The sequence below is a fragment of the Salvelinus namaycush genome, chromosome 8, assembly GCF_016432855.1.
Source record: "Salvelinus namaycush isolate Seneca chromosome 8, SaNama_1.0, whole genome shotgun sequence".
Classification (NCBI taxonomy): Eukaryota; Metazoa; Chordata; class Actinopteri; order Salmoniformes; family Salmonidae; genus Salvelinus; species Salvelinus namaycush.
In genome coordinates this window covers 25,874,846-25,888,536 of record NC_052314.1, presented here as the reverse complement: position 1 = coordinate 25,888,536, position 13,691 = coordinate 25,874,846, and the positions used below count along the sequence as shown (strand labels likewise).

Here is a 13,691-nt window from a genome sequence, read left to right as displayed (position 1 = left end):
GGAACAGCTGCAGGCAAGGTTCTGATAGATGGGTGTATCTTGGTGGTGGTAAGGACACCTAAGGAACACCCATATCAAACCACACTCCCAAGCCAACTCAGGTTTGGCTTCTGTCATTGCAGACAGCATTTCTTGAGGAGCAAGCATAGAGAATGACAGAGGCCTCTAGTGGCCAAAAGGCTGTATTAGCATGGGTAGTGCTATTGAGGGATTCCCCCATTTTAATGTAGTTAACTGGGTGGGACTTCCAACTTCATTGGCTGATCCCTCCTGGTGACCCTGTTGTAGTCATGTCCAACACCTCCTTTGGCCGCCTTTCCTTCCAGTTCTCTGCTGCCAATGACTGGAACGAATTGCAAAAATCGCTGAAGTTGGAGACTTATATTTCTCTCACTACCTTTAAACATCAGATATCTGAGCAGCTAACCGATCACTGCAGCTGTACATAGCCCATCTGTAGCCTATCCAATATACCTACCTCATCCCCATATTGTTTTTTAAATGTACTTTTCTGCTCTTTTGCACACCAGTATTTCTCCTTGCACATCATCATCTGCACATCTATCACTCCAGTGTTAATTTGCTAAATTGTAATTACTTTGCTACTATGGCCTATTTATTGCCTTACCTCCTCACGCCATTTGCACACACTGTATATGGACTTATTTTAATTTTTTTCTATTGTGTTATTGACTGTACGCTTGTTTATTCCATGTGTAACACTGTGTTGTATGTGTCGCTCTGCTTTGCTTTATCTTGGCCAGGTCGCAGTTGTAAATGAGAACTTGTTCTCAACTGGCCTGCCTGGTTAAATAAAGGTGAAATAATACTTTTTAAAAAACTGGTGGGATAAGCCAATCGTGAAGAAGAAAATTGACTTAATGGCGCTGCCTATGCTGCCACATACGCCATAACGTCTGTAACGGCAGATTTCCTCCTCTTCGTCTGAAGAGGAGGTGTAACAGGAATCGGACCAAGACGCAGCGTAGTTAGTGTTCATCATGTTTAATAACGACAAACCGTGAACACTACAAAATACAAAATAACAAATGTGGCAAAACCGAAACAGTCCTATCTGGTGCATAGAACACAAAGACAGAAGACAACCACCCACAAACCCCAACACAAAACAGGCTACCTAAATATGGTTCCCAATCAGAGACAATGACTAACACCTGCCTCTGATTGAGAACCATATCAGGCCAAACATAGAAACGTGAAAACTAGACACACAACATAGAATGCCCACTCAGCTCACGTCCTGACCAACACTAAAACAAAGAAAACACAAAAGAACTATGGTCAGAACGTGACAACGGCACAGATACAAAGATGAGTCCTATATCTATCTCTATGGGAGCAAGCACAAAAATGAAGCCAAATTAGAGGGTGTTTAATCCCCTTTAATTGTTTAAGTCCAGCGTTCCCTTCCAGCAATAATAATTATTCTCCTCTTTGACTGTGTATTTTTGTCAGTTCTTCCTTTTGCCATTAGAGTGCGATCAAATTATTTCTGGGGGTCTGTACTCTGTATTCCCGAAGTTGTTGACTGTTTGGCAGTTCTCAGCTGTTAGCAGCCAATGGCTAGCTAGCAGTTTCTTACTGGCGCTAAAAAATGGATGATAGACATAATTTTTTCCAGTCATTACTGAATTATTTAATGTAAGAAAGAAAACATTAAACTTCATAAACAATTCATGGTCATTATTGGTAACCTCGTAAACAATTCATTTAGACCTTGTGTCTATTTGAAACAGAGTTTTATTTGCTAAAATGTGTGCCGTTGCCGGCTATTAAAAGGGACAGGCGGCTATTTGAGACTGCGTTTATTTTAAGTTTTACTGCATTCTAAATGTGTGTGGGCCTTATTATGAACAAAACTTACAGCCAGGGGCCTGTTGCACAAAACTAGGATAAGGGATTAAGCCAGGATATCTTGGTGATCCTGGCTCAATTGATCCGTAATCCGGTTGCACTAAAGATGGATAGGGGGCAGGAGGATATGTTATGGTATAAATTACCATGGAGATTTATTCTGTGGAGCTAGCCTGCTCCAGACCAGGCTAAATTCCAGGATCTATTTAATCTCATCCCTAATGTCAGTCAGCAGTCACCACAAATGGAAACCAATAGTTATTTCACTGCTCACTATACATTGTTATCACATATAACTAGACCCACTGTTATTATTTAAACGTTTGTGATCATTAATTTCAATGATTTTGGATAAAAAATGATTTTTAGATGATGTTGCTATCATTAGATAATTTACAGTTTCCCATAGACTATAAGGCTATATATAAAATGATAGAATATTAGGGCCACAGAGGGGAAAAAAACACAAGTCATAATATTGTAACCAGTTGTTTTAAAGGAGGACAGTTGTTAAAATGACAGATGTGGGGCATTTCGTGAAATTGTACTTCAGTATGGTTTCATAAACAAAGACATGCTGATGTGCCAGAATATTAAGTATCACATTGTCATAAGTATCAAAACTGTAAAAACAATATGTAGCTTTTCTGCAGAAAGAACCAGCCTCATAAATGTATGACTTTATCCTTTTTCTTCAGTGTGGCCCTAGTACTCTGTCATATAAACAAATACACATTCCATATGAATATAAAAACACAATGTGTAACATTATGTTCCTTTATTGAATAAGGACAAAACAAAGCAGGTAAACCATCAGCTCCTTTCGAAACTGAAGTCACAGTGACTCTACAAGATGGAAAGCACAGAATCCAAGCATATTATACAAAATGATACATACACATTCAAAGGTCTGTATATAACACACCCTGCATGTCTGCACACTAAAATAAATGCAGGACAAATCCATACACATCAACTGAACAGACAAATGAATGGATGCAGTAGCCTCCCTGCAGCCTTGTATTACACACAGTATACCGCACAAACATCATAAGAGGCCAAATTCGTCAAAAAACGAACCCAAAAAAACCCAAATTCCTCTGCCACCGCAGGACATATTTAACCAAAATTGAAAGCACACATACTAACTAAAATAATTCAACACATATTGGTCCCTCAGCAGCCGACCACTGTCGTCATCAGGGAAGATTGCCGGATTGTCCCAGTCCATGGCTGGTGGCACTCTGGGGGCCCTCTCCTTCCTCAGGCAGGCCACATTGTGGAGGACAGCACAAGCCACAGTAATATCACATGCCCTAACAGGGCTGACCCTTAATTTGTGAAGGCAGTGAAAGCGTGCCTTCAGGAGGCCAAAGGTCATTTCAACTCTGGCCCTGGTCCTGGCATGGGCATGGTTGTAGGCCTGCTGTGCTTCCTGGGGGTCTGTGAAAGGTGTCAGGAGAAAAGGCTGGCAGCCATACCCCCTGTCTCCCAGCAACACACCAGAGAATTCTCCTGTCAACACAAAATCTCATCATTACTACCTCATAAACACAGTGATATTCTTGACACAGCCATGATGGTTATAAATAGGGGTTGTGTGGCTTACCTTGTGATAGGCACTGATAGATTTCAGAGGCCCGAAAGATTCTGGAGTCATGGACTGAGCCAGGCCATTTTGCCACAACATTGCTGATCACACAGTCAGCATTGCAGACCATCTGAAATCATAAGATGAGGAATATTACACCAATCAATGCACATCACTGGCAATGCAGAGTGTTCGTCAATGGACAATATCAAAAAGTTATGTTCACCTGAACATTAATGCTGTGAAAGGATTTCCTATTCACAAAATCGGCCTCATGGGCACCTGAGGGGGCTTTTATCCTTATGTGTGTGCAGTCCACTGCACCAATGACATTGGGGAAACCTGTCACACAAAGTAATGAGTATCCTACTATGTGTTAACAGTTGTCCTGTAATTTGTAGATCCTCTTACCTGCAATCCTATAGAACTCCTCTTTGATGTCACAGAGTCTTCTGTGGCCAGGGAAGGAGATGAAGACATCTGCTAATGCTTTGATAGCCAGACACACACTCCTTATTGTGCGGCAAATTGTGGTATGGTTCAGCTGTTCTGCATCCCCCACTGAGTACAGGAAGGCTCCACTAGCAAAAAAGCGCAAGGCCACACAAACCATTTGCTCCACACTCAGTGCATGGCTCCGTGCAGTGCGGTGCTTAATCCTGGGACCCAGTAGTCTGCATAGATACCTGATGCCATCTGCAGAAAACCTGTATCTTTCATATAGATGGTCATCAGGGAAGGCCAGTGGGTCCAACCGGTCCCTGAAGACCCTTTCTCGCCTGAAGGCTCTCCTCAGCACAAGTGCTTCTTCATCCACCACATCTCGCACGAATGGGCATGCCATTGTCAGAGCAGAAAGGAACACACAATTTTGGGCCTTCATATAGGCTAGTGGCCACACCTGGTGCTGGGGGGGTGGGCAAAAGAGGGCGATGCCTTATAACGATGACTTGGTTGTACTGATTGCTGGGAAAATAAAAAAAACCTTAGAAAGATGCCACCGTCCTGTGTGCTCACAATAAGAGCTCATATGTCATGGCTCACTTGACTTTACGAGAATATACCTAATTTTTATTTTGAGCTGTGTCATCTTCTTGGAGCTGGGGGAGGAAAGAAAAATAATGAATAATACATTTGTGTTACAGTTAGCATACAGTGTACATTGAAGGCATATCTCACCTCCCTCTCAAGTTTTTTTATTTCAAGGTCCAGTTTCCTAATTGTCCTCTTTTTTATTTCGGACTCCAGTGCAAGATTTTCCATCTTTTTCTTCTTGTACTGAATGTCTATGTCTGCCAGTTCTATTTGGCGCCGGAGGTGGTTGCCATACAACTTTCTGATAGCTTGTGAGCTCTGTGAACACAATACAATTAGCGCAGCTGGAATTTGGCAGGATGTGGTGTCCTTTTATTAATACGCACTATGTTGCCAGGCTGGTTTTCCCACTGTATAGCATCTGGGTCCTGTAAAAGAAATTAGATTTTTTGATTTTGATGAGGACTCCTCACCATTGTAGAGTAAATAGTACTTTCACAGTCTTAACATGATACCTCATGCCTTCTGGAATCCAGAGAGATGGTCTCCTCCTCATCATCGTCTCCATCATGTGCTGTTGCTGCTGCACTGGGGCCTTCACCCTATCACATTTAATCGGATTCATATTGAAGCTAGTAGACAAGACATGCCAGGCCTACAGTATGCCTTTGATGGAGTACTCACTGGATCAGCATCGTCTGGTGCTTGTGCTGGTGGCTCTAACAGGAACACAGTGCTGCCAGACACTGCAAGGCAATAGGTAAACCAAAGTCAGACAGTCCAAATTGATTCAATATGAATGTGGTTGTATCCCATGTAGAGATGGAAGGACATACCTTGAATGAAGCGGGTGGCATCTTGGGAGGAACCTATGCTCGTCTCTTTCCCCCCAGGGATCCCCTCTAAGACGGGCCTGCCTTTATTTAGCTCCAAGGCCATGTCCTCTGCTGGGGTAAGGTCAGCCTTTGGTGACCCACCACCCGTGCCTTGTCTGTGGGTATTCTTTTTCACTGCTAAAACAGTACAGACAATGTGTGAGCAGGCACCTTCTGGGTACAATATATGCTTGTGCTTTGTTAAATATTAGTCAGGGACCATACCATTCTGCAGAATGTTCTTGTATTTGATTTTGACCTGCTGCCATGTCCGTTTTGGCCCGTTCATGTTTAATCTACACACACACACACACACACACACACACATTTAATGGAGTCACACTGCAAAAAATTACTTGGTATTTTTGTCTTGTTTTCAGTAAAAATATCAAAAAATTTATCATAGCTTTATACAGTGTGATGGAGTTACTTTACACAATTTCACTCATATCTGCAGTGCATTTCAATTAAAAATTTAACCGTTTCATAATTACAGTACAACTGCATTTTTGGAGATGTGAATTAAATATTTGAATTGTAATTGTGATGTTTCAGCGGAGCGGTGAGTGTGTAATTGTGCACTACTTACGCATTCAGGCGGTCTGCAATACTTTGCCACGCTTTTTCTCTTTGCTTTATCACTGTGGCGGTGTTGCCTTTCTTCTTAATTATATCTTTTACCTCCTCGTATGCCTCCATGAGGATTTGTGCTTCCGACGGGGAAAAGTACGCGGCTCTAGTTGCCATGGTAAATCAGTTAATCTGTGATCTGTGGCGGGGTCTATTTGAGTGAGCCGTGAGCGCGCACCTATCCAGGATTGGTTTCACCTGGCTTAATGAATCCGTGTCTGCTCATCCTGGCTTGGTCTTTGTGCAACCAATTAAGCCTGGACGCACATGTTTTGGCTTCATTGAGCTCAGCTGAGTCATTTATCCCGGATGTCTTAATTCTACTTTTGTGCAACAGGCCCCAGATGTTGGTTTTTCATATACTATGACGTCAGAGCCAATAATAGGCTAAGTTTGCAAGACATTTTATATTAGGGCTAGTAGCCTAATCTTAATAAAAATGTAACTATATAAAAATGAAATAGGGAAAATAAATAGTAAGCTTTACACTAGTCACCTGTGCCTCGATAGGTGGGGATGATTTTAGGTAAGAAATGTTAACCCCTCCCCTGTTGTCCATTCATTCAGGGTCGTGTGTAGCCAAATAAATCCCCCGTTTGAAGCTGGTGGAACAAAACCAAAAATAAATGGCTCAAGCGCAAGTCTCCACCATGTAATGGGGAAATGGGATTTAGGGGAGATTTGTTTTGAATGCAGCCTTGTGCTACAGAGGAGACATACATTTCACGGGATGTACAAATGTGAAACATCCGCTTGCCGTTTCAACTCCCTACCAAATGTGGAAGCCCAGTGGCCGCCAGTGGTGGAAGGCGGAAGGAGATGGATTTTGGCCGACATTCTACATATTTTCTCATCGATTAAACATTTGATCATGATACTGTTTTATATTCCTAAAACTACAATATGTTATAAACATAGTGGGCTAAGTTTTTCAGACTTTACCCTTTGGCAAAGTTTTTAAAAATCCCGTTGTTTAGGAGTGCAAAGGCGAATTGAGTTATTGCATACGCGCCTATTGGCCTAACGGAAAAAATGTATATATATGATAGAACGGGCCAATAGGATATCGCTAGCTTGTGCTTGGCTCTGCCTAGCTTGGTTTAGTTTGCTTACGTTTCCCTTTTACCCCTGTACAGTTGTTGGCGGTAATGCACCATAAATATTGGATGCAACCCGCCGTGAAACTCCACCGAAGAAGAAAAAAAATACTCGTCACCTTGCCCTGGAAAGAGAACCATGCCTGGAATACTGCTAGGAGACGTGTTCCCTAACTTCGAAGCTGAGACAACCATCGGCAAGATCAAATTCCATGACTTCTTAGGAAACTCGTAAGTGCTACTTTTGTAGGCTAAACAAGTCGGTGTGATCATCTGCTATTACTTTGTATCTGCACTGCATCAGCGTACTCAATTGAAAACAGTAGCCTAATAATTTACTGATGGTGTGTTTGTGTAACGACTATAACAGACTTGGTTGAATGTCCATTGCCACGAGCTCAGCGTGAAATTAGTCATACACTGAAGACACAAGTGTCATATAACATGATGGTAATTATAGTCGCTAAGCACCGGTCCAGGACCAGTTTCATATGGAAAGCGAAGCTCTGATCCCAGATCAGCTCTTAATAATTCGAACATTACTGTAGGCGAGGCTTCACGCGTGCATCGTGGGCTTATACAACGGTTTGTTACAAAATATGTTGTCCACAATCCACATTCAAACACTATTTCAGACACATTTGATTTGTATATAAATCCTTCCTGTTTAACATATTGTAACGACCCTGTGTTTATAAGCGCGGAAATCGACTCTGCCGCTGGAGCATGCTTTTGTGGCACAGTCGATAGCGCGCCGGACCTCGGGCTAGGAGGTCGAGGGTTCGAGACCTGCTCCCTGCTGTTTCATTACAATATACACTCTTGACCAGGTTTCCAGATAGCAATGTTTAGTATTGTAAAATCGACCAAAAATAAAACTTTTTTTTTTCTTCCCAAGTACAAATATAATGTCAACATTGAAGAGGTGACTCCGGGATGCTGGTCTTCTAGGCAGAGTTGCAAAGAAAAATACATATCTCAGACTGGCCAATAAACAGAAAAGATTAAGATGGCAAAAGAACACAGACACTGAACACTGCCTAGAAGGCCAGCATCCCGGAGTCGCCTCTTCACTGTTGACTTTGAGACTGGAGGATTGTGGGTACTATTTAATGAAGCTGCCAGTTGAGGACTATTGAGGCATCTGTTTCTCAAACTAGACACTAATGTACTTGTCCTCTTGCTCAGTTGTGCACCGGGGCCTCCCACTCTTTCTATTCTGGTTAGAGGCAGTAGTACACAGCGTTGTATGAGATCTTCAGTTTCTTGGCAATTTCTCGCATGGAATAGCCTTCATTTCTCAGAACAAGAATAGACTGACAAGTTTCAGAAGAAAGGTCTTTGTTTCTGGCCATTTTGAGCCTGTAATCGAACCCACAAATGCTGATGCTCCAGATACTCAACTAGTCTAAAGGACAGTTTTATTGCTTATTTAATTAGAACAACAGTTTTCAGCTGTGCTAACATAATTGCAAAAGGGCTTTCTAATGATCAATTAGCCTTTTAAAATGATCAACTTGGATTAGCTAACACAACGTGCCATTGGAACACAGGAGTGATCGTTGCTGATAATGGGCCTATGTAGATCTTCCATAAAAAAATCTGCAGTTTCCAGGTACAATAGTCATTAGCAATGTCTACACTATTTTTCTGATAAAAAAAAAAGAAAGTTTCTTTCAAAAACAAGGACATTTCTAAGTGACCCCAAACTTTTGAACGGTAGTGTACGTCTCACTCATGCGCACATCCAGACAAACAGTTGGCCTGGTCAAAGGTTTGGCCGTTACATAAGCATGATCCAACAAACTCTTCCAAAGTGGAGGAGCAGTGCTATCAAAAGTTGACCAAACACAGCACAATTATACCTAATGTATTCCAGTGTTTTTATAGCTCAATCATTAACATGGGCCATGCTTTTACTTCAGTATTCATGATGGCTATAGTTAAATAATAGAAGAATATAAAGGGGTAACGGTTGGCACAGGGGAAGGACCCTCCAACATGGTAGATTGGGGGTGCTCTTTCTCACACACACATTATTATATTGCATATCTTTGGCTTTGCAAAGCCATGTGTGTGGTGCAGCCAGAGGGGACTCGAGCATTTCCTGCAGCAGTTTTAAATGATTTTGCAGAACTAGACACAAGTTCAACTTCCCCCTCAAGGGGATTTAACTTTCTACCGAACAGAGTAAATTATTTTAGTTTTTCTACTGCCATTGCTGTGGTCCAATATTGAGGGATGGGAGAGAGGAGGAGTGGTAGAGGAAAGAATGTAACTTGAAACTTATACAAATCTCAAGATAAACTGGTTTACTGTGTTTTGTTAGGGTAGTTATTTCCTTTAATCTGTAGCTAAAAGCCTCTCATTTTGATATGTTGGCACTCAGTACAGATTAGCCCGAGATTATTCTGTTATTGCAACACCCCAACAGTCCCCCACTCAAACACTGGTGGTTGCTACAGCTCTGTTTCCGGTGCAACGGGTTTAATACACTTTCTTATAAACTATTGCCATAATACAGAATGATGTGCAAGTGATTGTGGTACTTCAGTAAAAACCATTCAATAACTGTGTTGTCCTACAGAAGAATACTTGTTGCTCTTTGGATTTTTTTTTTTAACCTCCTTACTGTCCCAGTCTGACACAATGAGTGGTGGGGGAAAGGAGGAGAGCAATGTTTAGAGGGCTTGCTTTTGTATTCCATGACCACGTCTCTATTATTTGGATGTACTATGACGCTAAAAAGGTGTGGTTCTACAACGCATCCGTAAACAGAACCTCTAGTTGTCCTGTTGTTTTCTTCACACTCTCTGCCATACATTGTTGCATCATTGGTCAACCACACATTCCAGAGACTAGTCGCATGATTTTCAGTCTTTCCTTCCACCTTCCCTCACAGTCAGATGGTGACACTCTGCCTCTCATTTAGTAAAAGTGAACTGATTAAATAAAACTCGCACTTGTCTAGCCTAATGTTTTCCTCAGCAGAGACTTACTCTCCTCTCCTCCAGATGGGGAATCCTGTTCTCCCACCCCCGGGACTTTACTCCAGTATGTACCACAGAGCTGGCCTGTGCTGCCAAGATCAGCAATGAGTTCAAGAAACGCAACGTCAAGATGATCGCGCTGTCCATCGACAGTGTGGCCGACCACCTGGTCTGGAGCAAGGTCTGTCTACCCCTCTCTCTGCATCCATTGCCTATACATTGCATAACTACCATATGGACGGCATCTCTCACACAGGTTTACTACCATATCTAAACTCTTGTCAGCCATGTCTAAATCAATATTGTATGCATACACATACCCTGTGGAATCCCCCTGAGACTGCTTTAGTCTGCACAGCTGTTACACTCCATCTCAACTCCATTCACAGATGGCCATTTCTCTACAGAAATATATTGTGTAGAACAGATATGTTTGTCTGTCAAGTATAACAGGGAATAGTGTTAGCTTTTCATTACATTTCTATCTGCAAGTACTGAATGTTTTACCTCCCTTAAAGGCCTCTCTTGGGTCCAACAGGGGAACGAGTTCCTCTGGACTGTCAAGTTCTCAAGTCTTACACTGGGGCATTGGTGATTGGAACCATGGCTTGATTGCTAGGTTACAGAAGCACCACCCCCTCAAGTTCTCAACAAGTTTTTGGGGATGAAAAGTTAATCCCTGAAGTTCACTGAACTAATTAATCCCACCCCCTCTCCTTATATACACACACACCCACCTCTGGCTGAACCTGTGTGACTAATGGCAGCCTTCCTTCCCACAGTGAGGAGTATTAGTTTTGTCTGATGTCCAGTTTTTGATTAGACCACACCAGCCATTACACTGCTGTCTATACTTCTGTAATGTCGGTTAACCCAGAACTAAAGTCTCACGTAATTGGTCAGCTGCTAGATTTAAGTTCTGGGTCCATCCACGTTAAGAGAAGAGATCAAGAAATGCTAGAAAAAGGAGCGGAGCTGGAATGAGGAGCTTCACCTTCGCTCTTTGCAAGTTACGGGCCGAATGTACCCTCCCCTTCCGGAATTCGAAAGATGCTAAAACCTGTGAAATCTGTCCAAATAACCACTGACGAAAAACCCAAACACCGGAACTACTGCTGCTCTTATTTTACGCATCCATTCAGTCCCAACAGATTCTCTCTGTTTACACACAGAATCTTTCCACAAGAGATTAATACTGCTGCTGTGAACACTGTAACTATCTCTACCATTTTAACACTTCTCTACAACTGAAAACATATAACCATCCAGACTAATGGCCCCTTTTTACAATAATATTCACTCTGGCCACAACCTGCTCTAACCCAGTCACCCTGACTGTTGTCTGTGAAACCCCTGATCTGAGTCACTCAGATCAGAGTCCGTGGTCGTCACAGGGTCAGGTTCTTTACAGATTATAGTTCTCATTGCTGTAGATTATACTACATACAGTCACTGATTCTGCTGTTTGTAGTTCACATCATGAAAACGGGAGAGTGAGTTACTGAGCAAAGCAAGGACACTTTTACTCTACTACCAGTTGTGAAGTCTAAAGACGTCACTGATGAAAATCACAGCCAGTAAAGGTGACACGGTCCCCTGCCCTTGTTGATCATCGCTGACCCCTGACCTCTCTCCCTCTGTCTGTAGGATGTGATGGCGTTTACCAGTGATGGTGCGGACTCTCCCCTGCCCTTCCCCATCATCGCTGATGATAAGAGGGTGCTTTCAGTTCAGCTGGGCATGCTGGACCCTGATGAGCTTGACAAGGATGGCATTCCCCTCACTGCACGCTGTGTGAGTATGAGGTCACAGACACATCCAGGAGATGTAAACTGCAACATTATGCTGTAGAAAATGAAGCTCAAATTGGTGTTTGTTTATAAGACCCCTCTCCTTCGGTCCCTCCCCCAGGTGTTTGTGATTGGTCCAGATAAGAAGATGAAGCTTTCGATCTTGTACCCTGCCACCACTGGAAGGAACTTTGACGAGCTGCTCCGTGTCATTGACTCTCTGCAGCTCACTGCTCTCAAGAAGGTGGCCACACCTGTCGACTGGAAGGTACACACACACACACACACACACCCCTGTTGATTGAAAGTTAGTCACTCACATCTTGATATTAGACCACTTGAAACGTCTGACTAACTTTGATTTTGGAGAGAGTGGAGACTGTGCCATATTGTTGTTTTACTTAATATTTTTCTCTTTCTCTCCCTCGCTCTCTCAGCCTGGTGAGAAGTGTATGGTTATTCCCTCTCTCTCCGATGCAGAGGCCGCTGAACTTTTCCCCAATGGCGTCACCACCAAAGAGCTGCCTTCTGGAAAGAAGTACCTCCGCTACACACAGCCCTGAGCCTCGGGGGGGGGGGGGTCGTCCCGGACACAACCCAAAGCCCAGATAGGCCCACTGCCAAAGTATCAACACATAATAGTCCTATCGTTAGAGGACTTATAGCATAGCCAATCATCCCTTCAAGAGTCTTGTAGGTTTAGATGCACTAATTAAAGTATCTCATTACTTACATATTCAGTAAGCATCCATTAATCCATTCATAGTAATGTCTTCTGAGGAGCAAGGCTTTGACTTGAACTTAGCATTGTACAGTGTTACTACCCCAATAAACACTTTTGGAAGACCACTGTGGGGGGGGGGGGGGTGTTTTTTGGTGGTTATGATATGAAGATATATATATATAGTTCTGCTTCAATAGTTAGAAAATGCATCCTTCCTTCCAGTAACTGAATGTTAACTTTGCTTTCACTTGAATTGTTTTGAGTTTTAAAAACTTGCACCGATCACATCTAATCTACAGATCAGTGTTGACCTCACTGAAGGAAAGAAGCATCTGTTTGACCAGTATACAAACGGTGTAATTACCTCCTGTAATGATTCTGTGCGATCAGATAGAGCGGAGGCTTTAGAGAATAATGGACAGTGTTTTGGTTTAGTACTTGAGTCCCAAAAGCCAAGGGGCCTAATTTATCAAATGTAAGTAAACACAAGTCTGTGCATAAACCATGCATGGGATAAATTCCACCTAAATTGTGAGATTTACCAATATGAATGTTTGCTTAAGTGTGCATAAATGTATGCATGGCCATCGTGCATATGCACAGTGCCAAGTGGTGGAATAAGGGAACTACTTGTCAAGCATAATATTAAGTAATAATTCAAAATCATTTATCGATTTCCAATGTGAATTCATACAACAACTTGACATGCTGTATAAATCGAACACATTGCATTTAACAATTAAAAATCCATATAAAGTACAGTAATTTGTTAAATGAGAGGTACGTGTGAAAGTTAACAATGTTGAAATACTTTAGACTGAGAATGAGCGACTGCTCTGATTTGGCACACGCTACATTTCGCAGCGACCGTGTTTTTAGAGACCGATGTGGCTTTATCTGCAGAAAGTATATATTTGCTCATCCGATATCATTTCCAAAAACTACCTTATAGGATTTTTGCGAGGATTTAAGACCTACTTTCAAAAGGCAAACTCATGCCATTCCGCTGCACATCTAAGTGCTATCCCGCGCGGCTCAGTTGGCAGAGCACGGCACTTGCAACGCCAGGGTTGTGAGTTATATT

General features: G+C 42.4%; 2 protein-coding genes across 2 annotated transcripts; one reads left to right on the top strand and one right to left on the bottom strand.

The window, feature by feature from the left end:
• Positions 1-2,736: 2,736 nt before the first annotated feature.
• LOC120051848 (putative nuclease HARBI1) lies at positions 2,737-4,408 on the bottom strand. Its single transcript, XM_038998734.1, has 4 exons — positions 3,878-4,408; positions 3,693-3,808; positions 3,485-3,596; positions 2,737-3,390 (listed from the first exon to the last, which is right to left on the bottom strand). The coding sequence occupies exons 1-4, from the start codon at positions 4,347-4,349 to the stop codon at positions 3,020-3,022; spliced, it is 1,071 nt and encodes a 356-aa protein (XP_038854662.1). The 5' UTR covers positions 4,350-4,408; the 3' UTR covers positions 2,737-3,019.
• A 2,752-nt stretch (positions 4,409-7,160) lies between these two features.
• On the top strand, positions 7,161-12,732 carry LOC120052553 (peroxiredoxin-6-like). Its single transcript, XM_038999532.1, has 5 exons — positions 7,161-7,334; positions 10,118-10,274; positions 11,741-11,887; positions 12,005-12,151; positions 12,321-12,732. The coding sequence occupies exons 1-5, from the start codon at positions 7,243-7,245 to the stop codon at positions 12,444-12,446; spliced, it is 669 nt and encodes a 222-aa protein (XP_038855460.1). The 5' UTR covers positions 7,161-7,242; the 3' UTR covers positions 12,447-12,732.
• Positions 12,733-13,691: the final 959 nt, after the last annotated feature.